The sequence below is a fragment of the Elephas maximus genome, chromosome 12 (assembly GCF_024166365.1).
Source record: "Elephas maximus indicus isolate mEleMax1 chromosome 12, mEleMax1 primary haplotype, whole genome shotgun sequence".
In the NCBI taxonomy this organism is placed as follows: Eukaryota; Metazoa; Chordata; class Mammalia; order Proboscidea; family Elephantidae; genus Elephas; species Elephas maximus.
This window is the reverse complement of record NC_064830.1, coordinates 94,403,747-94,430,379: the sequence shown is the minus strand read 5'-3', so window position 1 is coordinate 94,430,379 and position 26,633 is coordinate 94,403,747. Positions and strand designations below refer to the sequence as shown.

Genomic DNA, 26,633 nt, shown 5'->3' with positions numbered 1-26,633 from the left:
ATGCTAGCCCCAGCAATGCTTTAGAAAGAACTTTAAGCCTGGAAGAAAAGAGGACGCTCTTGGGAGGGCCCTGTCCACCTGACCCAGCCCAGTGGTGTCCGTTGGAGCCTCTGGTGAAGCCCGTGGTTCCTTGGGCTCCTCACAAGCTTGCGTCTGGCCTTTCATAGGGGAGGAACATCATCGTGTTCTATGGCTCCCAGACGGGGACCGCCGAGGAATTTGCCAACCGCCTATCCAAAGACGCCCACCGCTATGGGATGCGAGGCATGGCAGCAGACCCTGAGGAGTATGACCTGGTAAGCTACCCCAGACACTCTGGCCCCCTCCTCATACCTCTTCCAGTCAGAGTTAAAGCATTAAGCTATTCATCTCTGGATCATAGGAGGGGCTTAAAGGGCTTAAGTTAGCCAAAGGAGTAAACAGGAATGGGTGTCTCTTTTCATTTGTTCTAACAGACAAGTGGTATCAAGTTTAAGGGCATTAAGAACTTCTCGTCCAGGTCCAGCAAGCCTGGAGATGAGCCCACATGTGTCTGCCTCCAGTACTGCTCACACCCAGCCTTGGTGTTCTCCACGCTGTGGACTTTACCAGGTTCTGGGCAGTTGTAGGATTGAGTGAGGCTTGAAAAATTAAAGAGTCTTAGAAGGTCGGAGAGGATCTATGCCTCCCACACCCCCACCCCCAAAATGCAGTGGAAAGGGAACCAGATTGGGAGTCAGGGGATCTAGGGCCTAAGCCCACTCTGCCCTGACTGCCTACATGACCCTGGGCAAATTCCCGCCGCATGTGTGCCTCCTTCCTCGCCTACAAATAAGGCATTGGACTGGATGGCCTCTGAGAATTCTTCAGTTTTGCTTGAAATGAGGCAGCTGCTCTCCCCTTTGGGCCCTACAGGACTGTCTACAGAACCAAGCCCTGGTGTCCTGGTCCCTGCTTCACCTGGCCTCCATCACCCCCTTAGCCTTGATCTGAGGGCTGTGGGGGCAGGCTTGCTCCTTACAACCCCCAGGCACACCCTGCCCATTCTCCATCCTGGCATTGGTGCCCTCTGCCCTTCCCCTCATGTGGATGTGGCTATCCAAAGTGAAGGAAACTTAAGGCAGGCCACCTGCCTGCTTCTGGCTCAGGAGGACGAAGGGAGTGGCAGCCAGGCTGGTGGTTCCAGATGGCAGCAGTGGTCAGGAAAGAGGGAGCTGACCCTTAGGTGCCCAGGAGGAGAAGGGGTGGCAGGGAGCAGGTGGTGTGGAAAGAAGCCCCAGGGTTTGCCTTCCCACTCTGCTCTGATGGAGGTCATTGCCAGTCATTGCCTGGGGTAACTGAAGGACACGCCAGACATCCTGTCCTCAAACCAGCTCTCTGCTGAGCCAGCTGCCTCCTGCACATGCCACTCCATCTCCCATACCAAGCCTGTCGTCCCCGCCTGCTCACCTCCCCTGCCCTGGGGGTCTTGGTGGCAGACACCACCACCCACCCAGCTCTAGACATGGGTTTTTAAATTGGATGAACAATTGGTTAGGCTCTAGTAGGATCCACAGCCATGCTGTGCCTCAGGGACTTTGTGGAATGAAGGTTTTCTCAGGGCCTGAGTGCCAGCAAGCGGCAGAACCTAGCCTGTTCTCTGCCTTTGCCCTGCCCACACGCCGAGCTCTCACCATTGCTATCCCTGCCTGCTCTTGAAATGCACCCACCGCCCCTTGATCCTTACAAACTTCTAATTGTCCATCTAACCTGGCTCAAACATCATCCTCCTCTCTGAAGCCCTCCCGGACCCATTGTTGCACCTTCCAAAAAGATGGAATGGTTCCCTCGTTCCGACCCCGCCCCGTGCCCAGAACATCCCTGGTCATGAGCTGCCAGAGGGCAGGCCTGGGCTCACGCAACTGCACCCCATGGCTGGGGTAGACCTGAGCAGGGCAGGCGCCATCATGGTCAGCGGCCGGTCCCTGCCTCTGTCTCTCCAGGCCGACCTGAGCAGCCTGGCCGAGATAGAGAACTCCCTGGCAGTTTTCTGCATGGCGACCTATGGTGAGGGGGACCCCACCGACAATGCCCAGGACTTCTACGACTGGCTGCAGGAGGCTGATGTGGACCTCTCTGGGGTCAAGTATGCGGTGAGTCACCCCTGTCTTTCCTCCACTGGCTTCCTGTAGGCCCATGGCATGTGCTGCACCTCCCCTGGGAGTCCTCCAGCTCTTTACCTGTTCTGATCAGCTAGGGCAGGCAGAGGTGTCAGGACAGGAGGCGGCAAGCTGAGAGCCTGACAGGGAGCTCATGAGTGGGCGCCCCAGGCTGCTCATGGCCACACTCCTGTATCTGGGGGTCCTCTTCTGCCCTGGACCCCAGCAACTAAGAGAGCTTCTCCTCTGGTGTCACAGCCCCAGTTTGTTCCAGGGGGTATTTGTGGCTAGAGACCAAAGGCAGAAAAGGTGTGTCAGGGTGACCAAGAGATATGGCTGGACAAGGAGAGCTGAAGTGACCAGCTGGCCGAGCTAGGCTGAGCTACCCCGCTGCTGACCATGTACAGTTGAGGCTTAGAGGAGACGCCTAGATACTACAACCTGTGGGCTGCAGGTCACCTAAACAAAGCCACTTCTAGGGACCAAAGATGGTCCAGCTGCTGACATAGTACAAGGTGCCTGGCAGGTTCTGAGGCCCATGGGTACTGCCTGGCAGGTTCTGAGGCCCACGGGTACCACCTGGCAGCTTGGCCAGCACTACGGAGAAGGCAATCTCCTTCTCAGACTCAGCCGGTCAGGCTAGAGGCCTGGTCTCAGACTGCCCCCCACCACCCCATCCCCACAGGTGTTTGGCCTCGGAAACAAGACCTACGAGCACTTTAATGCCATGGGCAAGTACGTGGACAAGCGGCTGGAGCAGCTGGGAGCAAGGCGCATCTTTGAGCTGGGGTTGGGAGATGATGACGGGAAGTGAGTGCCCTCGACCCTAGCCCCGTGCATTCTCCCCTTTGTCCTTGCCCCATCCATCCCCCCAGCCTCTCAGGTCCTAGAAGGGAGTTGGCTATAGGACATGACAGGGAGTATAAAGGCATCACTGTCAACTTGCTGAAACCCAGTGACACAATCAACAAGAAGGAGCATACGGCCTGCCCACAGCCTTTGCCAAGTGACCCATTTTGCTTTCTGGTGTCTTCTCCCAGCTTGCCCGGCCCACACAGAAACCTTCCATGGTTGGCATAGACACTCTTCTAGATCCCTCCAGATGCCTTGGTTTCTCACCACTGGGCAGACCAGAGTGCAATGAGCCCTAGGGCTCTGGTGGAGGGCGAGGGAGAGGGGCCAAGCAGGCTGGAAGGCCATCCCGGTGCCCCGGCTGTGGGCATACGAAGCCGGTCCCTCACCGGCTCCTGCTGCTGTAGCCCGGCTCACCCAGGCCCGGCTCACTCTCTCCTCTCCCCAGCTTGGAGGAGGATTTCATCACATGGCGAGAGCAGTTCTGGCCGGCCGTGTGCGAGCACTTTGGGGTGGAAGCCACTGGAGAGGAGTCTAGGTGAGCGTGTGCCCTGCACTCTGGGTGGGAGGCCTGTGGGTGAGCAAGTGTCTGAGGGAAGCCAGCCCAGGGGGCAGCTTGGCTGGTGGGGTGGGGATGTGATGAGGAAAGACAGTGGCAAAAGCTGTCACAGAATTGGCAGGGGCACGGACGGGTGTCAGGTCCCAGGCTAAGGAGCTTGGGCTTTACCTGAAAATGACAAGGAGAGAAGAATCGCCTTGAAGCATGCTTCCTAACCCGAACCCCAGGCCTGCCCAACTTTCTTCTGGGCTCTTACTCCAGACTGCCCTAAGCTCGTTCCATCTCCTGGCTCTCTCCCACCTCCCTGATCGTCGTGTGTCTGCTGTGGGTCCTCTCCTGCCTCGGTTTTCATGTCTGGATTCTGGGGTCTCACCCCTCCAGCCTGCATCGTCTCCTCTACACCCTAACTCCCTGAGGGCAGCCTTCCTCCTCTCTTGGGAAGAAAAAACCTTTCTACAGCCTCCTAGCCCTACCCAGCACCCGGCCTCACCTTCGGTCTCCCCTTTCCAGCATTCGCCAGTATGAGCTTGTGGTCCACACAGACATGGACATAGCCAAGGTGTACATGGGAGAGATAGGCCGCCTGAAGAGCTATGAGAACCAGAAACCGTAAGTAGAGCGAGCCTGCTGGAGGCCAGCCCTTGGTGTGCCTGTGTCTCAGGCAGCTGGGGCTGGCAAGCAGCTGGCAGTCCCCTGTGTATACCCCCAGGATCTTTCCTCCCAGACCCCAATGCATGGAGCCTCCTTATCGCCACCTTTGCCCAGGGATGGGTGGGAGGGGCCCCTATATTGCCATCTCTGTGCACAGGAGGGCACGGGGCCCAGGGCAGAGGGAGTTCCTAGGAGAGAGCAGGGTCCTCAGGGCCCCAACCTTTGTCCAGGTGGTACTCTCCAGCCGAAGGCACAGCCTTTGGGAGACTGGCATTTGCTCAGTTTGTTCATTTGCCTTGATGCTTTGCTTTGTACGTATCCTGGGCAGAGACTGCATACCTGTTCCTGCACGTGGACATGACTTAGGCTTTGGGACTAGGTTGATATTTGGCAAAAGATTCCCTTAAAATCTACTGCAGTATTTGGAGTTTTTGTCCAAAAATATTGTGTTCCTCTCCTGCCTTGCTACCTGCTGGGCATTGCCCAGACTGGCCTGTGGGTGCCAACCCCAGGACAGTCCTGGCACCAGCACCACCGAGACTCGCAGCTACCAGCCCTGCTGCAGTCAGCCTTGCTGTAGCCCTGGCACAGCAGAAAACGCCAGCATTTCTGTGATTTACAGAGCAAAGGTTCTTTCTTGTTCCTGTTATAGCCTAGTGCCTGTGGGGTGGCAGTGGAGGCTATGCTCCACAAAGTCATTCAGGGACTCAGGCACCTTCCATCTTGTGGCTCCATCCTCTGGGGCCTGGTCCTTCGCATCCAGCGCAGCAGTGGGGAGAGAGGATGGAGGAGCTTATAGATATTTTAGGGGCCAGCTTCCGGCTCCATATCTGTAGTAGAGACCTCGCTCTGCCCACTTTGTAGGGTTGAGAGCCCTTCTGTAATTGTGATGTTTCTGTGTGGCCCTTGGAGGCCCAGAGGACCCCAGGCCAACCTCTCAGATATCCTGTGTTTTGTGGAGGCAGAAGTGTCCCTTGAGGATAGGGAGATTCAGACAAAGACCCAGCCGGTCACTGAGCTTCTCTTCTCCCCACCCAGTCCCTTTGATGCCAAGAATCCATTCTTGGCTACAGTTACTACCAACCGGAAGCTGAACCAGGGGACTGAGCGGCACCTCATGCACTTGGAATTAGACATCTCAGATTCCAAAATCAGGTACCTGCTGCCATCACCACCTCCTCCAGCCTTCTCTCTGGGCCTCCTGATCCGGTCAGAGCTGGCCAGCCCCTCAACCCCCTGCTCCTGAGCCTCAGTTCTCTTTCTAGGTATGAGTCCGGGGACCATGTTGCTGTTTACCCAGCCAATGACTCCACCCTCGTCAACCAGCTTGGTGAGATCCTGGGTGCCGACCTGAATGTCATTATGTCCCTGAACAATCTCGATGGTGAGTCCGGGAATCAGGGTCACCCACTTCTCCCCTCTGGGCCTGAGATGGCTGCCAGCCTCCGCCTCTTGCTGTGAGCTCCTCTGCACTTCCACTGGCCACCACCTGGGGCCCAGCTCCTGTCCCTGCTCACTTCTGTCCTTCGCGACCTCAGCTTGCCTGCTTCTTCTCAACAGTTCCAGAACCAGCCCGAGAGGCACAGCAGAAAAGGGGGCAGGTTCATATCAGAACCTGTCGTGCCAGGAGTGGGTGCCCCGTGGGTGTGGATGGGAGTGCACGTGCGTTGTGTGCATGTGTGTGCACCCATGTGGGTCTGGTTCACTCTGTAAGGGGCATGGCCTTTGTGCCAGCAGAGGCAGGATCTTGCTGGGGAAGGCCATGGCACTCACTCACCCACCCAGGAGAGTCAGAGCCCCTCTGGGCGGCCTTATGCCTGCCCGAGAGCTCTTCAGAGTGAGGGTTGCAGGCAGCAGTCTCCCCCAGGCAGTGTAGCTTCAAATAAGATTCCCACACCCCTGTCCTGGTGGTACAAGGCCAGAGCCTCGTTTCTGGGCTGGCACAAGAGGGCTCCGGGGTGTTAGGAACACCCTGCTTCTTGATCTGAGTGCTGGGTACAAGGCGTCTGTTTGCGAAACGCCATCATCCGCTGTCTACATATAATGTCATATATTTATTTATATATAGAAAATAGACTCCAAAAACTAAACCAACCCCTTAGCACTGAGCCTCGTCTTGGGCCAGGCCCTCCATGCATTCTCAGCAGCCCTCAACAGTTCTGCAGCAGGTCGCTTGTCATCAGAACAAACGGACCCCCGGGGGAGTGCCTTGTCCACAGTCACCCACCTGTGTGGAGCTCGTTCTTGGCCCTGCTCCCCGCCATGCTCTGTGCTTTACTCCCTGTCCCGCCTCCGCTCTGCTCCCTGCTGTAGTCTGATTGGGGTGGAGGTGGGGTGTCAGTAAGGCCCTCTTGTTGACTGTTAGGATCGGGAGCACCCGAGCACTTGTGTGGCTGAACCATGTAAAGAGGAGGACAGTGGGGTTGGGCTGGTGAGGGCTGGGCTGACAGGGAGCCCCCACAGGGTTAGGCCTGCCCACAGGCCGGCAGGCAGGACACAGACTAGGTCCAGCCTAAAGCTTAAGGCCTGGCCGAAGCCTGACCCTGGTCCCAGGGCCAAGGAAGCGCCAGCCCTGCTTCCAGTGCCGGCAGGGCCTGCCTTCCTGTAGAGCACCCCCACACCCCTGGGTGGTCACCACATACCCCAAATCTTGCCTTTCACCCCTACCCCGCAGAGGAGTCCAACAAGAAACACCCCTTCCCCTGCCCCACCTCCTACCGCACGGCCCTCACCTACTACCTGGATATCACCAACCCGCCCCGCACCAACGTCCTCTATGAGCTGGCCCAGTACGCCTCAGAGCCCAGTGAGCAGGAACAACTGCGCAAGATGGCCTCCTCCTCGGGCGAGGGCAAGGTATACCTGCCGCCCCCGTCCCACCTCCAGACTGTCATCATCCCCCACCCAGAATCTCCTAGGTCGGTGTGGGAATTTCTGGTGCACAACCTGCATGGTGATGAAGAAATTGCCAAGGAAGAGAAAGGGGGAAGCCAGCACATGAGCACCTGGGGGCGGGGGGAGGAGTGGTTAGGACTGGGGCCCGGCCTGGCTTCCTGCTTGCTTTCCCAGAACCCCCTGCTCACCTTCCACCCAGCCATTCTCCAAGCTCCTTAGGCCCCAGCTTCAGCCTGTCCCATTGCAAACGTCCCCTCCCTTCCTTCACCCTCCCATTTCTCACAGGCATGTGTTGTGTTTCTTCCCAGGAGCTGTACCTGAGCTGGGTGGTGGAGGCCCGGAGGCATATTCTGGCGATCCTGCAGGACTACCCATCCCTGCGGCCCCCCATCGACCACCTGTGTGAGCTGCTGCCTCGGCTCCAGGCCCGCTACTACTCCATTGCCTCATCCTCCAAGGTGGGGGCGGTTGCCAGCTCTGCCCAGGAGGCCCAGTCTGACTCCCAGGACTAGAGGCCTGTGTCTTCAGCAGGGCTGGACTGGGAGACTGCTAACTCCTCTCCAGCCCTGGTGCTGACAGCCAATCAGGAAAGCTGTTTGGAGAGGGGCCTTTGAGGTTAGGCACCGGGAACAGTGTGGAGACGCCTGAGGGACCAGCTCTGTGACTAGGCTTGGTGTGACAGGCTGGACTGCCTGGGAGTGGGAAGGGGCCTATGCATGCTGAGGAAGGGGGGCTGCTCTTCACTCACGCCTGTCGCTCCCCAGGTCCACCCCAACTCCGTGCACATCTGTGCCGTGGCTGTGGAGTACGAGACCAAGTCTGGCCGAGTCAACAAGGGCGTGGCCACCAGCTGGCTGAGGGCCAAGGAGCCTGTTGAGGAGAACGGCCACCGGCCTCTGGTGCCCATGTTCGTGCGCAAGTCCCAGTTCCGCCTGCCCTTCAAGGCCACCACGCCTGTTATCATGGTGGGCCCTGGCACTGGCATTGCCCCCTTCATAGGCTTCATCCAGGAGCGGGCCTGGCTGAAGCAGCAGGGTGAGTGCATGGCCCAGGCAGGAGGGGCGCGGGGACAGAGCGTGGGTCCCACACTCATCTGGCCACTGCTGCCCCAGGTAAGGATGTCGGGGAGACGCTGCTCTACTACGGCTGCCGCCGGTCTGATGAAGACTACCTGTACCGCGAGGAGCTGGCCCAGTTCCACAAGGATGGCGCCCTCACCCAGCTCAATGTGGCCTTCTCCCGGGAGCAGGCCCACAAGGTGAGGCGGTGGGCAGGCCTTGCTGGGGCAGGAGGGTGGGGCCAGGCCCCTCCCTCACTAGCCTGGCCCCTTGCCTGCAGGTCTATGTGCAGCACTTACTGAAGAGAGACAAGGAACACCTGTGGAAGCTGATCCACAAAGGCGGTGCCCACATCTACGTCTGTGGGTGAGTGAGGGGGGAGAGTGTGAAGGAGGCTAGGCCCTGCCTCCTCCCAGGGGTGGCCCCTTTCCCAGCCCCCAGTGTCACCTCCTTCCTGCCCCCAGGGATGCTCGGAACATGGCGAGGGACGTGCAGAACACCTTCTATGACATTGTGGCCGAGCTTGGGGACATGGAGCACGCCCAGGCTGTGGACTACATCAAGAAGCTGATGACCAAAGGCCGCTACTCCCTGGACGTGTGGAGCTAGGGGCTGCTAGCCCCCTTCTGGCCCTGTCCCCAGACCCCCATAGACTTTCCCTAGTGTAATCACTTCCACTACTTCCCACCAGTCTCCTGGTGGTTTCCACTTGGCCCTGGAGGCAGGCTCAGTGACAAAAGACTCCTCCTGGACCAAGATGTGCCCTCCTCAGCCCTCCAGGCTGGGCCAGTCAGCCTTCACCGGCGGCCCACCTTCACCAGGCAACTCCCCCCATGGTGCGTGACCAAGGGTGGGCAGCCCCGTACCTTGTGAACGCCTCAGGCCCTCAGTGGCTGAGACAGAAGGGGCCCTTCTCTCGGCTGAGCTGGGGCCTGGCCCCTCACATGATTTTCGGTGAGTGTAAATAATTTTAAATAATCTCTGACCCTTGGAATAAAGTTCTGTTTTCTGTATTTGCCTGAGACTGTTTGAGCGGGGTGGTGGGGGCCTCCATCTGGATCTACTTAACTCAGATCACAAAGACCAGGAGTTTCACCTGTGCCGCGGCGGCACAGAGAGCTGGCCAAGCCCCGCTTACTCTCAGAACAAGCACCTCAAGCCACCTCTGTGCCACCTTCCTTTATTGATACCTCTGGCCTTCAGCTCCCTGTGAGGGCTGGGGCACAAACCCAGGTCTTCCTCTCCAGGGTAGCCTTCAGGGCCCACAGAGCCCACAAAACCCAGGGGAGAGCGAATGAGACCCTCCTACACGAGGGGCACCTCCCACCCCTTAGACAACCCGTAATGAAGCAACCCCTTAGGGCCAGGAGCTGCTGCAGGAGACATGCTGGCTGCAGGGGAAGGCCCAGCCTCATTCTTTCTTGCTCCCATGCCACTGACTGTGGAACTTCTGGTGCACGACCCGCAGGGTGGTGAAGAAATTGCCGAGGAAGAGGAGGAGGAAGGGGAGGCCGCACATGAGCACCTGGGGAGAGGGGAGGAGTGGGTTAGGACTGGGGCCTGGTCTGGCCTGGCCTCCCCGCTTGCTTTCTCAGAAGTCCCTGCTCACCTGCCACTCCTTGCACTGAGGGTCCCGGGCCAGGTTAAACAGGGTCAGTGCGTTAAAAAGCTGCCAGAACTGGGGGGAGGAGGGGCGTTAGTCTGTAGAACCCAGTCCGTGCACCAGCTGAATGCCAGCTCAGGGGATGGACAGGCACATGGGCGGGGACACACAGATGCCACTTACATGTCCAAAGAAAAGAAAGGGCAGCAGGAAGGTGAGGCCCCGCCACATCCAGGATTGGAAGCCCTCTGGGGGGAGAAAGCGTCAGGGCCCAAAACCACCGAGAAGTAAGGACGATGAGACGCCACGTGGGAGCAAAGGGAAGTTCCTACCTTCCCAGCTCCCCGCCACGGTTCCAGGCCAACTCACCAACAGTGAGGTCCATGGTGTGCCTCTCGCCCAGGGCCCGCAGGCGGTACAGGCAGCCACTCTGGTAGTAATACTGCAGGAACTGCACGAAGCCTGCACGGCGCGAGGCGTTAGGAACCACCTGGAACCTGAAGTTCTGCCCCTGCCCCTGCCCCTGCCCGCAGGCGAGTCCAGAGCTGAGCTGGGACTCTGCAACACTCACTCTGGTACATGGAGAAGGACAGGAATTGGTTCCGGAACCTCTGGTACATGAGGCCATCGGGCCTGAGGCAGAACATAGAGACGTGTGTGAGGAGCTCGGGAGCCGCTCTCTCCCCGCCCCGCTCCTGCCTTGCCTGCTGGCAGCCGCTCACTCACCATGTCAGCATGACTCCCGACAGGAACGTAGACACGTAGTGATGGAAAACCCACCAGCCTTTGATCCTGGATCAGGAAGCTACTGTCACTCCTTGGGGACGGGGAGTGGGGCTGAAGGGGGAAGGACACACTGCCCCGCCTAGTTCCTGCCTCACAGAGGGCCTCTGGCACTCCCTCCCCCTGCATTTTCTAGGGTAGCTCCAGGGACGCCCCCCCTACCCCAGAAGGAGCTGGCGGGTCTGGCTCTGCCCTCGCTCACCGGGAGCCGTTGTTGATCAGAATGCTCTCTCTGATGGTCAGGGTGCAGTAATACCAGACCAGCAGGAAGTTGAAGGCAGCATCTGTCACCCTGGGGACAGGGTACAGAGGGTTGGCACCAGAGAGCCTCGAGAAGGCACAGGGTGTAGCCCCGAGCTGGGACACCCACCTGGAGTTGAGGAGGAAGCGGCAGGTGAAGGAGATGAGGATAAGGATGATGGTGAGGTAGAGCTTAAACTTCTCATACTCGTCCTTGTAGGCAAACCTGAGGGTGGGCAGACTCGTGGGACAGGCTGGATGCCGGGGGCCTGCCCTCCCATCCACTTGAGGAGGGACATTCCTGCTCCAGGCACGCTTTGGTGGTTGCCATGGAGGCAGCATGGAAGGCAGCCCCTGGACCCCACAGCTCAGCCCCCAGAAAGCAGAGTGTAATGGGCTCAGGCGGGGTGGGGAGTAGAAACGAGACCCAGCCCATGATAACAAATTACTTAGCCTGCTTGCTAAGGAGTGTCACGTTGACGTTACCCAGGACCAGACTCAGGTACAACCTAGGGGAGAAGGAGATTGGGTGAGGTGAGGCCCAGACTGGCAGAGAAGCCTAAGCTAGAGCCCCCTGATGGGCCCAGCCAGATCTGAGTCATCTCTCCCATGGTCTTGGCTTAGGGCCCTGACCTTGGTGGGAGCGGAAGACCAACTCCTTGGAAAAAACATGTCCAGCCTTTCTCCCTGCCTGCTCCAAATTGTGATCCAGGGTGAACCAAGCTCCCTCTCTCCTTCCTCTTCCCTGGAGCTCCCCCACCTCAGGGCCTAGCTCTCCCAACCCCTGGAAGCTGTTCCCATACCCCGATGGCCCCAGTGGGCCCAGGCAGTGGGCTCCTCATCTGTGGGAGACCACCATCTACCACCTGCCCCACAGCTCCTTGCCACCTCCACTCCAGGAACCTTCAGCCCTGAGTCCACTTCAGTGAGCCACACCCATGGTCATGCCCCAAGCCTCCTCCCAACCCAGAACGCAGCCCCTCGGAATCTGGGAGCTCTGCTGGCATTCTGACCCCGAATACTCAGCTGCCCAGCCCACTTCTTCCCCACATGGACCCTTCCCCTCACTGAGGCATCCTGATTCTGATCTCCTTTCCCAAGCCAGCTGAGTCCCCAAAGCCCTCTTTCGCTTCAACTATTTTCTCAATGATTCCCTCACTCCCAGCCTCCTTGCACGTTTGTCACGTACTGCCCAGCCAGAGAAACCTCTGATGAGAGGAAAGCCACAGTAACACTTATTACCCAATACATGGGCTCTTGCTCACTCAAGCCACAGAGAACTAAGGCTCAGACGGCTGGAAGACTTGCTCAAGGCTGTAGAGATTATGGGGCAGGGCTGGGACTCAAACCTTGACCAGCAAGGGGCCAAAGCCTGTGCCACCCCCACACACAGTGCCAGCCTCCAGCCTCTACTGCCAAGCCACCCAGCCCCCTGGCTCACTCCCTGTAGTAGCCTCTTCAAAGCTGTTCCATTCTCTCTCCCAAACCTTCCATCCTGTCTGCAACTGCCAGCCTCACCTGCAATGTCACAGAGAAAGTAGAGCCTGGTGACAGGCATCTTCCTCTGCCCGCCACCTCTCCCTCTATGCAACTCTGTACCACCTCCTGCCTCAGGTGTGCCCATGCCCGGCCCTCCCCACACCCCCAGAGATTTCCCTCCATCACCCAAAAGACTTTTCTGAGACGCTCCCCTCTTCTGGCCCTTTCCTCTCCACAGGAAGTATGCTCAAGTCTTTCCTATCTAAAAACAGAGTGATACATACACCCTCATGCTTCCAAGAGAGCTGCCTTGACTTGGCTGCCTCCACCTCCTCAGCTCCTTGGTTCTCCCCAGTATCAACTCCCACCTGCACCCACGGAATGGTTCTCTCCAAGGTCGCCGATGACCTCCGGAAACACTTCCATCCCTTATTAGATGTAACCTCCCTGGGCCATCTGACATGAGGCTACTGACCACTCTTCCCTGCTTTCTGGAACATGCTGTCTCCCAGTGGTCTTGCTGCCTGCATAGGGCAGCTTCTGAGTCTCCTCTGCTGGATTTTTTTTGCTCAGCCCAGGGCTCTGCTGTCCCTTTGTCCATCCTCCTCAGTGACTGCAGCTCATCTTTGTAAAGGCACCTCACCACTCCCCCTTGCCTCCTGGGCAAATGCGTGCTCTGCAGCCCCCCACCCCCCTACCTCCCACCTGAGCTCTGGCCACTTTGAGTCACTTCTGGTTTTGCTCCCTGCCTTCGTTCCCTTCCTTCCCGGGTCTTCCTGGCTAACTCTTCAGTATCCTTCAAGGTCAGCTCAGGCATCACCTACTGCAGGAAACATTCTCTGGCCTCCCAGGCTGGGTAGATGCTCCCACCATTCCCTATACCTGCCCACAAAGCACCTGTCTCGGTGCACTGTCTCTCCTGAGGTGGGACTGGGCCTGACTATTCAGCCCAGATTGGTCCAGGGAGCAACTGCTGACTAAATGGCCTAGAAGAGGACACACCCAGCATTAGGCCTCTCCCAGCGTGGCTGTGAACTGAGCTGGGGGGCACCCGTACCCGTTCTTCTTGGGCAGATAGGCTTCCATGTCAAAGAAGAGCCCTTGGCGCTCTTTGATCTGGTTCTCGAGCTCCTGCACAGCCTCCTCGGCCCCTGACGGGAGGGAGGGTTTGCATCTGCAGGTGGAGCCACAGAAGTCACTTTGGGTCAGAGAAGGCAGGTCCCAGGTATTGAGCCAAATGCCTGCTAGGTGGAGGGGCAAGCGAGGCCCCGAGAGGGAAGAAGCCTTGCCCAGGGACAGTCCATGAGTCAGAGCCAGCTTTCCCACCCCACCAGGTCAGCCACCCCATCCCCAGCCCGAGGTGTCGTGTCAGGAGAGGTCCTAACTTCCTCAGGACAAGGGCCAGCTCCTGGAGCCGCTTCTTCTGCCGACTGATGGAGCTGGTACAATTGTTCTGCAGCTTGATCAACTCCTCCAGCTTCAGGCGGTACAGCCGGTGGGCCTCCTGGGGGCCAGAAGAAGGGAAGGCTCAGGCTCACTGAGGGCTGCTGAGCCAGAGCCGGCTGGGCAGGGGCGGGGCACAAGCTCTCCCAGGCTCCTTGGGACAGTCTCCATAGAAAGGAGGTGGGACTTGTTGTGCCTCCCCCACATCTCCCTGAGGTTGCTGTCTCCCCAAGGCAGGCAGGGAGCTGGGGTCTCTTCCTGTAAGCCCAGAGGCCCCACAGCATCCCTCCTCAGCAACCACTAGCAAATGCTAGTTCCTTGAAGGTTTTCTTCATCTCGGCCCATCTACTAGTTGTTCTGACCCCTATTCAAGGGCTGTCTGCCCTGGGTCTGGACTCTAGGCCCACAGATACCCCCATCTACCCGACCTGCAAGTACAGAAGTTAGGGTTACCCAAGATGACTTCTGCTCAGACATTTCCAACACCTTCCTCCCAGGTCAAAGGTCATCAGGTTTCTGCCCTGGGACCTCCTAATAGGCCAGTCCCCTCTACCTCTCCCCATCACCTTTGGCCCAAGGCTTCCCAGAGCACTTTGCCCTTGTTGGTGAGTCTTGGAAGGAGCAACCTGGAGGCTGGGCAAGGGCAGTATGAGGAAAGCCTGGCAGGGGCTGAGGGCCAGGCTGGGGATGTCTGTTCAGGACTTGGAGATGAGCGCTGCAGAGACAGACCTGGCTGGGCCCAGGGGCAATTAGGCTTCATCGAAGACAGGAAGTTTAATGCAATCCAGGAGGGGCAAATGCCTAACCAAGTCACCTGCTGGCCTCAGCTCTACCCTCTCTGGGCCTGGGCCTTGTTTCCCCTGCTCAGGAGGGGCCACCACAGCCATTTAGACCTGAATCTGCTCCAACCCCTTATGCCCCTGCGCAGTCTACTATCCCCACCTCTGCGGACCCTGGGCCACCAGCCTCTCCTGCCTGGACAAGGCCAGCAGCCTCGTCCTCCTAGCCTCCCTACTCAACAGCCACAGTGGCTCATACAAGCCAGACCTGGATGAGTCCTCCCGTGGCTGCCCGCTGATCTCGGGCCCAGAGCCCCCTGGATGGCCTGGCCCGCCCACTTCTCCCCTCTCTTAAAGGGACGCACGTGGGACTGTCGGGTCTCCTCCATCCCTTCTCAAGGCCTTCCTGGGCGCTGTTCCCTATACCTAGGAAACTTCCATTCGTGTCAGGGCCCGGGCCGGGAGGCTGCCGAGGACGGGGACCGCGCTGTCGCCGCTGCGGTCCGCCCCGAGTGGGCGCCGGAGGCACGCCTGCTAAGTGACTGAACCAAGGCTGGGCCAACCGGCTCTGACTCAGGCGGCCGCTCTCCTGGGAGGGGACGGGGTGGCGGGGCCCTCGGGCCGCCCGGCACAGCCCGGTCCCGCCCGACCCGGCCGCATCGCCAGTGGTGCCGCCGCCAAGCACTCAGCTGAGGCCGTCAGGAGGGTCCGGCCAGGGACACGGGGTCCCGAGGCTCCCCCGGGGTCCCCGGGGCGAGACGCCGGGGCCCCTGACCTCTGGCCCCACGTTCCCCGATGCCTGACCCCGGTGCCCGACCCCTGACCTCGAGCCAGAGAGACGTGGCTTGAAGCCGACGGGCTCCCGCGGCGGCGCCCACCTGGATGCTCTGGAAGTCCTGCTGCAGAGTCTCCCAGTCCTGCAGGCAGCTGTCCAGCGGGCCTGGGGGCGGAGGCTGCATGGCTGCCGGGCCGCGGGCCCCACGAGCCGCGCGTAGAGGACAGCGCCGCAACCCCGGCGGGACCGAGGCGCCTCCGCCACCTCAGCCGCCGCCCCCGTCCGCTTCCGGGCTCGCGCCGCCGCGGCCACCAATGGGAAACGGGCCTGGGGCGGCGAGGCTCTGGCCCCGCCCCTCCCGCTCGCCAATCCGGGCCGTGGGCGGGGCCGGGGCGGGGCCACGTGCGCCTGGGCCGCTCAGCCCGCGCGGGGTCCCGGATGGCGGTCTCCCTGGGCTGGACGCCTCAGGCGGTGCCAGGCGCGTGGAGCAGCCTGCAGGGCCCCGGCCATTGTGCTGGGGAGTGACCAGAGCCCAGAGAGGTGACACCTGCCTCGGACACTTTCGTCCTTGGCCTCGTCTCTCAGCCTGGATTTTTATAGCGGCCTCCTTGTGCGGCTCCCTGCGCCAGGCGCACCTCCTCCTGTCCCTTCCCACAGCCACCAGACTGTCCTCCCTAAATCACACAGCTAATCCCCATCATGTCCAGTGGCTCTCCCCTGCCTACAAGCGGTCCCTAACCTGACAGGGCCTCTGCTTTGCAGCACCTCGGGCGCTTCTCCACCTCAGACCCTGATTAAAGTCCTTGCTATCCCAGAAGCCCCCTCCCCTTCTTGCAAGACCCCTACCTCTCCTTGAACCCTTGCCCTTCCTTTTGGAGAAGACCCCCGCCTACCTCCTTCCCCCTGCCCCAGCCCTCTGCAGCCCTCTGCCACGGCTTTCACCTCTACATGGCCAGCCTGTCCAGGTGGCAGGGACTGTTGGCTGAATGAACTTCAGGACAGCCCTTCATGAATCGATATCCTAAATTCCCCACCGCTTCCCTTATCTGTGCCTCCCCTGGATCCCCGGTTGTTGCGGGCCCTGGCAGCGCTAGGGAAGTCCTTTCATAAAACAACTCCCTGGAATCCTGAGGAATTTCTAGGAACCTGAGTGTGGGAGATGGGAAGGGTAGGAATCTCTTCTTGGCAAACACAGTTGGGCAGAATTGAGTGGGAGCAAGGAAATGGAATCTGTATCAAGTGATCAAGGGATAGTGGGAAAGGCCAGACTCAGAAACAGCAGCGGCCTGGAGCTAACTCCTTAGGGATGGGAATGAGGCAAGCATGTGTCCTCCTGCCCAAAGGCCCACAGCCAGCACTCTGCTTGGCATCTCTGGGGCTGGAGGATCTCTGCTCATGGGCAAGCATGGTGTGAGCCCCTGTGGACCAACACAAGGGCAGGGGGAGCCCCTGAAGCTCCCCTCCAGGCAGGCCTCTGAAGGTCCAAGTCATGGGGCAGGGATGGGGCAGCTGCTCCAGCAGCAGACGTTCTTCCGGAGGAGGCCTCAACAGTACAGTGGAGGGTGGTCCTGGATGTCCTGGGGTTGGGGCCCTGGGGGCTGAGCAGAAGCACCTGCTGTGTGGAGTGAACAGGAGCCTGGGAAGAACCACTGCAGAAGGCTGACAGAGGCTTCCAGCAGCAAAGGCCTTCTTCCAGACCAACCCCTATACATAGCCTGGCCCACTCTCCACAAGAAGCCCCCAACTGAAGTCCTCAGGACCCACTGCTGGCCTTGGAGAATATCAGTAGAGGAGATCCGAGGTGTCTGTGACAAAGTCTCCAAGGATGATCTTCTCCCAAAGCCGCAGCTGGTCCACAAAGGCCCGGTTTGGAGACATGTTGCCTTTGCACTTCTTGACGTAGTTCCAGGACCTCTGTGAACACAGGGAGAGGGTAGATATCAAGACCGGTCCTGGCCCTTCCCACTGCGGTCAGGGCCAGTGCAGGAGGGCAGACAGACACAGCAGCAGTCTGGGGCTAACTCCTTAGGGCCAGGAGTCCTGGCTCTGCACCTGCTTTTGAATGTGGGCACAGAAATGATTCCTTCTTCAGAGGCCTCCTGTTTCCACAGCTGAGGCAACAGCTGTGAACCCGTGAACCTCCCCTCAACAAAGAAGTATGAATTAATGGAAAGGGAAAGAGATTGTGGTCAAGTTCTCCGCAGAAGGGAAAACTAAAGATTACTGCCTTTAGGTGTCCATCCTGAGGCACAGGGAGGGTTATTACATGGAGGAGGTAACCAGCTGGTCTCCATCTGGACCAAGGACAGAGGAAAAAGGAAAAGCCAAAACTGGTGTCAGGGGGCACAGCTGTGCAGAAGTAAGGTTTAGTTAGGTCTTAGAAATCCCCGCTTCTTCCCCACCTCCCCACACACACGTCCTTCCAACCCACAAAGTGTCTGCTACAACTTTCGCAGCACATCCGGCAGGCAGAAAGAACAGATGCTCCCCAAGAGCGTGGCTCCTGGCCACTCTTTTAACTCTGTACTGAAGTCACTCCAGAGCTTCACCCTTCAGCCAAAGATTAGACAGGCCCATACGACAAACAATGATACGCGTCCTCAACTGTGTATACGAGACTAAAAGGGCACACCAGTCCAGGGGCAAAGAGGAGAAGGCAGGAGGGGACAGAAAAGCTGGATGAATGGAAATGGGGAACCCAAGGTTGAGAAGGGGAGGGCGTTGACACGTCACGGGGTTGGCAACCAATGTCACAAAACAATATGTGTATTATTGTTTAGTGAGAAACTAATTTGCTCTGTAAATTTTTATCTAAAGCATAATTCAAAAAAACGAACAAACAGAAACCTCCAGCCTCATTTATTTGCCTGGGACATGCCCCAGGTCACACTTGGTAAGGAGCAGCACCCACCCGGCCATGGCCCATCCTTCAGATGGCCAGGCCAGCACTGTCTCTGCCAGCCATGTCAGTGCCTTGTTCAAAGTCCAGACTCTCGAGCAGTGGCGTCTGAATCCCAGCTCCACCACTTACAGCTGTGGGGCCTCTGGAGCGTTCCATGGCCTCTATTCCTCCCCTAACATGCGGACAATAATAGTACCTAATGTTGCAGGGCTATTGAATGTTTTTATTACACCTGAAGTAGTAGGTGTAGCACTCCCAACTCTGGCTATTACAGTGCCTCAGGAATTTGTTTCTCTGAAGACCTCTCAGGGTCAAAGTAACCCCCCAGGCAGTTTAAAGGCACTGAAACTGATTTCTCCTGGGCTTGAGGGCTCTGATCCCATATAGTCGTGGAAGCAAGATTTTTAACTTTCCGCACCAAAGCTTTGAAAGCCCAGGTCAGGGGTAATGAGAGGCTCTGGGTGCTAGCCACTTCTTGGTTCCAGCTTCTCCCCAGCTCACTCCTTGACCCCCACCCTCCCAGAGGTGGGGGAGGGACAGGAAGGAGACAACTCCAAGAGCTGGCCTTGTGCCTCAAGAGCGCTGGGGCCCCAAGCCCTGAAAGCTGTGTGTTGGGCTGGTGAGTGGCACACAGCCTTCCTTGCCAGACCTTTAGGCTCTGATCACCACAGCTAAGCCGATGACAGCCAGCAGAGCACGGCTGTCCCCAGGGCACTGAGGGAGCCAAAATCAACAGACAGGAAGTAAGGAACATCTGCCTGGGGCCCAGGAGCACCATAGCTGAGCCAGGTCAGCTGGCTCCGTGACCCTGGATACTGCGTGGCGGCAGGGAAAGCTAACCCTGCTACAGGACTTGCTCAGTCCAGAAAGGACCCAACATGACAACAGCACAGCCCCCCTGCCCCACAGCTCCGTGGTAACACAGCTTGCAAGGCCAAGACTTATCGAGAAGGCATCTCCAGCAGAGTGCCCAGCAACAGGACTTTTCTTCAGTAAAGCGGGGAGACTGCTGCCCCGGGAAGGGAACACCATGCTGCTCCTGAGAGAACTGCCTAGGCCCCAGGCACCCAAGCTCCTGGCCACCCAGAGTGCAAAGCACTGTCAATCTCCCTGCAGAGGCGCTGGGGCCTGTCTGTCCCCATCTCTGTAACAGCTGCGCCCTTGCAGAACCCAGAGGAGCCACGTGGGAGGAGCCTTCTCACTCTGCTCTTTGTTAGCCGACTCTGGCAAGTGACCTCTGCCCTGGATATGGCCACAGACGAGACTGCAATTGGCTTGGAAGGTTTAGGACAGTGGCCACTGTCCACATCTAGTGGGTGACCATCACTAAACATCAGAGGAGGGAGCATGCTGAAGGCCTCTGTGCCCAACTCTCCCTGTGAGAAATGAGGAACCCAAGGACCACAGCAGGAAAAGCTCCAGGGGGCTCAAGCTGTGGAGCTCTCAGGTCCCTGCCAGGGGGTAAGCTCTGCCTCTACCCAAGCTGGAGAAGAGGCCTTCTGCCAGCTCCCACCTTCTCTGCATACCAGCCAAGGCCCCGAAGAGGCCTTTCCCAGGACAACCGATTCTGGGGGAGGTGACTGGGGAGGCATCTCTACAGGAGCAACAGCACAGCCTTCCACCCAAGATGCATCAGCAACGTCACCCCCACGCACCAGTGGGCGCCACAACAGTCCTCAAGCAGGCAGTGACGCCAGAGTGAGGCTCCAGAAAGTTCACCTTGGATGGGGTGTGAGGACAGGGCCTTGGGCCTCACATCCTCTGACTCCTCGTTCTCTGAGTTTCCATCCAAGACTCTTTCTAGCAACTTCACTCCAGAGAGCATGCTGGGTTGACATCCAAAACCACTGCCCAACGGTATCCCTCCCACTCAATCAAAACACACCTCTGGGCAAATGTTTTTCTCAGTCCTACCCAAGCCCAAGACTCCCCACTCCCCGAGCACTGCAGTGGGAGTCAGGAGCCCAGAGTTCCCACTGAGTTTGCTGTGATGGCTCCCGACCTCCCTGCCCTCGCTGGGCTCCTCATGGGTAAAAGAAGATGGTTGGAGTAGTGCCTACTGAGAGCCCTTCTGCACTTAAATCCTGGGACCCCAAGCTGCATCCAGGTGCTGCCTCCCTTGCTGAGTGCTAGACAAATACAGTAGACAGACTAATGCCTGGGCCTGCCTTGTGTGCCCAGCTCCTGGGTAATGGGGCAGGGTCAGAGCCCAGGCCTCGAGGCTTTGGGGGTGGTATTCTGGGCAAAGCCCTAGACCTGGAGCTGCCCTCCTGACCCCTGCCCTGACCACCCAACAATAGGACCCCACGGCACTGCCACTGCCTTGTTCCTCCCAGGTCCAGCTCTGAGCCCACCTCCTGGGTGGCCATGGGCCAAGCCTGGACTGAGATATTTGTACCTTCAAGGTCTGCCCGTGCCGGTGCATGAGGTAGGCGATGATGGCCACACAGCTGCGGCTGATGCCCAATTTGGAAAACACCAGGATGACAGAGTCAAGCTCGAAGTGAATGTCTGCAAGAGGAGGAAGGGTGGGTGGGTCATGCATGGCCCCTTCACTATGAGCCAGGTTTGCTGTAAGACAACTGGCCTCAGTGGGCCCATGAGAGAGTGAGTCCAGAACTTGCACATGTCCTGGGCAAGTCACGTGACTCTCCAGGCCACTGCTTCATCATCCAACAAATAAGGGTCCTCATATCTAGCTGGAAGTTCAAGAGAATCACGTCTGGGCATTCAGGCCTATCATGCAAAGGCCTCTTCTTTGGCTCTCCAGGCTTTAACCCAGGAAGCTCTGCTACCACTTGGCCTTCCAGAGAGGGATGAGTGGATTTTCCCCCAAGGGCACCTGGATGCCTACAGAGGCAGTGTAGCATACAGTGAAAAGCCATGGTCTCTGAAGCCACATGGCCTGGGTATAAATCCTAGCTCTGCCACTCACTGGTTGTGGGACCTGGGCAAATTACTCTAAGCCACAGTTTTCTCATCTGGAAAATGGGATAACAATAGATCTACCTCATAGGGTTTTTGCTCTATGCTCAGAACCGTGCCTGGCATAGAAATGTTAGCTATAATTACACTTGACAGTGCCCCCAAGGCTATAAGGCTCACCCAGTAAGCCTTATAAGCTGGCATCCTCAGGCTGGTCTGAAACCCGCAAGAACAGAAGGTAACATACCAAGCCAAAGTTACAGACTGTCAGGGTTGAAGAAGGACTCAGATGACTAGGGCCAACTATCCCATCCTATGAGTAAGGAAACTGAGGCACAAAGCTTCACAATGAGGTCTGCTGAAGAAGGGACCTCTTTGTGCCATGTGGCTCTGCCACCCCATGGTGGGACACGTGGCAAGTCTCAGTCTCTGGTCCTAGGAAAGGTTCAACCAGTGATGTGATAGTTGACACCTACTGGGCAAATAAAGCCCAATCAAACACTGGACATTTGGACCAAAACGCTATTCTCCAGCCCTCCTGCAGCGCCTTAGGCTGGAGATGTGTTGGTGCCAGGCAGGCAGTCATGGGTGGGGCCTCTGAACTGATTCCCCCTCACTTTCTCCAGGGACCTTGCTTTCTGAGGGCAGACCTGTACCCTGGGAATGACCGAAAAATTCACCCTCGATGAGCTAAGCTACGGGTGGACACCACTCGTACATGGTGAGAGGGCAGAAGGGAGCCAGGTACACACATTTAGAATCCTGAATTCAGAGCTGGAGGGGCTTTGGAGTCTTCCTTTGGCTGCTCACCCCCACCTCACTGACAGACATGAGAGCAGGGATGCAGTGTGATTCACCTTGAGGTCCCCAAAGCCCAGTGCAGAGCAGGCTTCCATGAACGTGTGTACCCATCAGGTTGTGTCAGCACCCTCACTTCACATCGGCCAAACAGGAACCATTAGATGGTCCAGCCAGGGCCAGAACCCAGGGCTCTGGATCCACAGTTTGGTGTTCTTGTTTGATTCCACTGCCCTGAGGCAAACACCATGGCTGCCCATATTGCTGAAGGCTCCTGAGAGGCTGGGCTTGGCCTGGGGTCCACACCTGTCCAGCCACACCTGAGCTCTGGGAGACCTATCAGAAATAGGCAGTGGAGGAGGTACCACAGACCTTCCACCCCCAGGCCCAGGTCAGTTGCTACCCGGTTAGAGAATGCTCCTTACCGATGAAGTGACAGAGATGGCGTAAAAACGGAGAAATTTTGGCTTCCAGCGAATCTTCCACCTGGATGTGAAGAAGCCTGTCAGGGTCACCTATGAAACTAAAAAGAAGAAAAGCACAGGGCGTCGGACAGACTGACACAGCCCCATCTTGGCACCCCTCAACCAAACCAACAGGACCAGAGGGGGAGGACAATGGACTAGCACCAGGGAGATGTAGGCAAGTAACTGAACCTGTCTCAGAAAAAAGCCCCGACCTCATAGGAGTGCTGTGTAGATCAAGTAAAGCACTCAGCAATCTGCTTGGCACACAGTGTGTGCTCAATCAATGTGCCATTATACTAACAAAACATGGTACTTCCCTAGAGTAAGATGCAGATAATAAAATGAGGAAGGAAAAGGATATTTAACAATGTTGAAGACCGAGCATGCTATGTTACCCAGAGATGGCAAGATAAGAGGGTAGGAGAACGCTGTTTTAGCTGGGGAGGTCAAGCAATGCTCTCTTGAGGGGGTGACCTTTGAGCAAAAGCCTAAAGGAAGTGAGGAAACATCATGCAAGTGTTCGAGGCAAACGGAAAGCAAGTATTGAGGGCAATGTGTTTAGCATATTTGAAGAACAAGGAGATCAAAGTGGCTGAAGCTTTATGAACAAGGAAAGGAGAGGTGGGAGACGAGGAGCAAAGCATGGTTAATGAGAAGACGCATGCGAAGAGCTTGGCCCAACGCCTACCATGCACTGAAGACTATGGTCTCCTAGTGACATTCAGCAGTATGCAGACCTCTGTGGCATGCAGCAAGCTGCAGTAGATTTAGAAACAAAAACCGATCGGTTCAGTCCCTGCTTGAACACTTGTGACAAATACAGGCACAATTCACCATCCATCCATCCATCCATTCACCCATCCATCCATCCTTCCCTTGGACATTCAATGCCTATTACGTGCCAGACCTTGGACTGGGCCCTAGTGGACATGAGATGAATCAAGCCAAGTCCCTCCCAGCTTGAAGGAGCTCCCAATCTGATTGGGGAGGCAGACACATAAACAGAGGTTGAAGGATACAAGGCCAATATATAAAAAATCAATTGTATGTCTATATACTAGCAACAAACAACTGGAAATGGAAATTTTGTAAAAACCATTTATAATAGCAAGAAAATAGGCCTCCTCTTAGGGGTAATGGAAATGTTCTCAAACTGTGGTGATGGTTGCACGACTCTGTAAATATGCTTTTTAAAACCATTGAATTGTACACTTTAAATGGCTGAATTGTATGAAATGTGAACGATATCTCAAGATACCACTACACGCCCATCTGAATGGCTAAAATTTAAAATCATAATAAAAAAAAACCAGTGCTGTCGAGTCGATTCCGACTCATAACATAATACAAACCATATAAAGAGCTGGTGAGAATGTGAAATAGCCCAACCCCTTTGGAATAGCAGTTTCTTTAAAACTGAAACGTACACCTACCATATGACCAGTGAGGCGCTGGAGCCAGCTTGTCCTGGCTCACAAGAGCCAATTGTTAAATGGCCAAAAAAATGGCATGCCCATTATTAAACCATTGGTAGCTTGAAATCAATTACAGAGGAAATATTTACACCAGGGAAATCAGCAAGTGATACAAATCAGGACTTTTATCCGAGAGTCGGTTTACTAGTACATCGTAAGACCCAGCCATTTCATTCCTAGGAATCTACCCGTAAGAAATAAAAGCACACGTTCACACAAAGACTCACACACAAATGTTCATCACAGCTTTAGTTGTAACAGCCCAAAACTGGAAAGAACCCAAATGTCCATCTACAGATTAATAGATAAACAAATCGTGGTCTATACATATACTCCGCTATAAAGAGGGACACGGATACACGCCACCCATAAAAAATACCACTGCAGTTGAGTCGATTCCAACTCAGTGACCTTATAGGCCAGTATGCTGAGTGTAAGAAGTCATGCATAAAAGGGTACACACTGTACAATTCCATTTATATAAAGTTCTAGAAAAGGCAAACCAACCTATAGCAACAAAAAGTAGATCAGTGTTTGCCTGGAGATGGGTAGGAAGTAACATAAGGATACTTTGGGGGCAGATGGCTATGTTCATTTTCTCGATTGGGGTAATGGTTTTGTAGATGTGTATTATTTGTCAAAATTCACCAAATTGTACCCTTTAAATATGCACAATTTATTGTACACCAATTATACTTCATTAAGGTGTAAAAAGGAGCCCTGGTCATGCAACAGTTAAGCAAGCGCTCGGCTGCTAACCGAAAAGGCTGTTTGTACCAACCTACCCAGCAGCGCCACAGCAGAAAGGCCTGGCAATCTGCTCCTATAGAGATTAAAGCCTAGAAAACCCTAGGGAGCAGTTCCACTCTGTCACACGGGGCTGCTGTGAGTAGAAGTTGGCCTGACAGAACCCAACAACAACAAACCTGTAAAAAAAAAAAATTTTGTTGGATAAAAAAAAAAATTTGTTGGATTAAAAAAAAAGAGATGAGGTGCGACATTGGGACAGGCTGGAAAGACGGGGAGAGAAAATGAATTTGTTTTTTGATTTTAGTTTATTTTTTTATGTTGCAAAAGAGTGGAATATAGAGGTAAAAACCGGGGGGGGTCAAGAGCCTGAGGTCAGCCAGTGCAAGAGATCTGCCGTCTCGTTTGCTTGTTTTTTTGTTGGTCTGGGTTAAATTTTTACCAAAGTAAAACATACATTCAGAAACATGCATTCATCTCATGTGAAGAATTCAATTTTTCAAAATCTTTTATTGTGGCAGAATAGATACAGCAAAACATTTGCCATTGCAATCATTTTTAAGTCTACAACTCAGTGACATTAATCTCATTCACCATGTTGTACAACCATCATCACCGTCCATTTCCAAAACTTCCATCATTGGGGATAATAGAAATTTAGCATCTCTGAAGCAGCAACTCCCCATTTCCACTCCTCTCAATCCTGAATACCACTGATAAAGTCTGCTCTCTATGCATTTGGCTGTTCTAGATATTTCAGGTACGTGGGATCATACAATACTTGTCCTTTTGTGTCTGACTTCTTTCACTCAACATAATGTAATAATGTCTTCAAGATTCATCTATGTTGTAGCATGTATCAGAACTTCATTTTTCTTTATAGCTGAATAATATTCCATTATATGGATATACTGCATTTTGTTTATCTATTCATCCATTGGTGGACATCTGGGTTGTTTCCACCTTTTGGCTACTATGAATAGTGCTGCAATGAACGTTGGTGTATCATTTGCTTGTTTTTGTTGTTGTTGTTTATGCTTTTCATTATGAAATATGACACATGTACAGAATAAGTACATAAAACATTACAGTTTGACCGGTTAATATAAAGTGAACACCCATGTAACCATATAACGTTGCCAGGCTCCAAAAGTTTGTCAACTACCCCTTACCACTGACAGCCCCCTCCCTTTCTCCACAGAAAAACACTATGTTGACCTTGGTGGTAATCACTTCTTCACTGTTCTGGATTGAATTGTGTCCCTCAAAAAACGTGTGTCAACTTAGCTAATCCATGGTTCCCAGTACTGTGTGAACTGTCCAGCATTTTGTCAATGTGTTGTAAATCCTACCTCTATGATGTTAATGAAGTGGGATTAGGAGCAGTTATGTTAATCAGGCAGGACTTAATCTACAAAATTAGGTTGTGTCTTAAATCAATCTGTTTTGAGATATAAAAGACAGAAGCAAGCAGAGACACATGGGGACCTCGTAACACAAAGAGACAAGAGCCAGGAGAACAGTGCATTCTTTTTTTTGGACCCAGGGTCCTTGTGCTTGAGAAGCTCCTAGGCCAGGGGAAGACTGATGACAAGAAGCTTTCCCTGAACCAACAGAGAGAGAGCGCTTTCCCCTGGAGCTGGCACCCTGAATTCAGACTTCTAGCCTCCTAGATTGTGAGAGAATAAATTTCTCTTTGTTAAAGCCATCTACTTGTGGTATTTCTGGTATAGCTGCACGAGATAACTTAAAACATTTGCCTTTCTTTATACGTAGTTTTCATCAACATGTGTAACTCCAAAGCTAGGGAATGTACTGTTTTTTTATCTGGGTTCTTCTACGCGATATTATATTAATATAAATATTAAGATGTGTCCATATTGTTTAACTCTGATTTATTCACTTTACTGCTGTATAGTATTTCAGTACATGAATATGCTAAATATTTATTTAACATCTTAATAAACTCTCAAACTGTTTCCCAAAATGACTGTATCATTTTACATTCCCACAGTGTATACGAGATCCAGTTGCTCCAATCCTTGCCAACACTTGGTATGGTCAGTCTTCTTAACTTTAGCCACA

General features: G+C 55.3%; 3 protein-coding genes across 18 annotated transcripts in view; 1 reads left to right on the top strand and 2 right to left on the bottom strand.

Annotated features, from left to right (window-relative positions):
* LOC126087391 (NADPH--cytochrome P450 reductase) overlaps window positions 1–9,145 on the top strand; it is a 90,423-nt gene extending 81,278 nt beyond the window's left edge. For all 8 annotated transcript variants that reach the window (XM_049904843.1, XM_049904846.1, XM_049904849.1 and 5 more), the window contains 13 exons: window positions 168–296; window positions 1,962–2,111; window positions 2,803–2,927; window positions 3,418–3,507; window positions 4,039–4,137; window positions 5,218–5,334; window positions 5,445–5,563; window positions 6,854–7,035; window positions 7,383–7,532; window positions 7,839–8,109; window positions 8,187–8,332; window positions 8,413–8,498; window positions 8,597–9,145. In XM_049904843.1, the coding sequence (XP_049760800.1) occupies window positions 168–296; window positions 1,962–2,111; window positions 2,803–2,927; window positions 3,418–3,507; window positions 4,039–4,137; window positions 5,218–5,334; window positions 5,445–5,563; window positions 6,854–7,035; window positions 7,383–7,532; window positions 7,839–8,109; window positions 8,187–8,332; window positions 8,413–8,498; window positions 8,597–8,741 (1,809 nt within the window). In that variant the 3' untranslated portion in view covers window positions 8,742–9,145. The remainder of the gene's footprint in view (window positions 1–167; window positions 297–1,961; window positions 2,112–2,802; window positions 2,928–3,417; window positions 3,508–4,038; window positions 4,138–5,217; window positions 5,335–5,444; window positions 5,564–6,853; window positions 7,036–7,382; window positions 7,533–7,838; window positions 8,110–8,186; window positions 8,333–8,412; window positions 8,499–8,596) is intronic.
* Window positions 9,146–9,295: 150 nt separating this feature from the next.
* TMEM120A (transmembrane protein 120A) lies at window positions 9,296–15,531 on the bottom strand. 2 transcript variants are annotated; one of them, XM_049904862.1, is made up of 12 exons: window positions 15,338–15,531; window positions 13,623–13,741; window positions 13,295–13,411; window positions 11,208–11,267; window positions 10,889–10,984; window positions 10,721–10,810; window positions 10,462–10,527; window positions 10,307–10,368; window positions 10,105–10,197; window positions 9,919–9,983; window positions 9,742–9,810; window positions 9,296–9,657 (listed from the first exon to the last, which is right to left on the bottom strand). In XM_049904862.1, the coding sequence occupies exons 1-12, from the start codon at window positions 15,416–15,418 to the stop codon at window positions 9,544–9,546; spliced, it is 1,032 nt and encodes a 343-aa protein (XP_049760819.1). In that variant the 5' UTR covers window positions 15,419–15,531; the 3' UTR covers window positions 9,296–9,543. The 2 variants fall into 2 exon arrangements, with proteins under 2 accessions (XP_049760819.1, XP_049760820.1); XM_049904863.1 differs by lacking the exon at window positions 13,295–13,411.
* Window positions 15,532–16,176: 645 nt separating this feature from the next.
* STYXL1 (serine/threonine/tyrosine interacting like 1) overlaps window positions 16,177–26,633 on the bottom strand; it is a 43,014-nt gene continuing 32,557 nt past the window's right edge. For 7 of the 8 annotated variants that reach the window (XM_049904853.1, XM_049904858.1, XM_049904857.1 and 4 more), the window contains 3 exons: window positions 22,285–22,382; window positions 20,535–20,647; window positions 16,177–17,148 (listed from right to left, as the gene is read on the bottom strand). In XM_049904853.1, the coding sequence (XP_049760810.1) occupies window positions 17,017–17,148; window positions 20,535–20,647; window positions 22,285–22,382 (343 nt within the window). In that variant the 3' untranslated portion in view covers window positions 16,177–17,016. The remainder of the gene's footprint in view (window positions 17,149–20,534; window positions 20,648–22,284; window positions 22,383–26,633) is intronic. The other variant, XM_049904855.1, reaches the window with a different exon arrangement.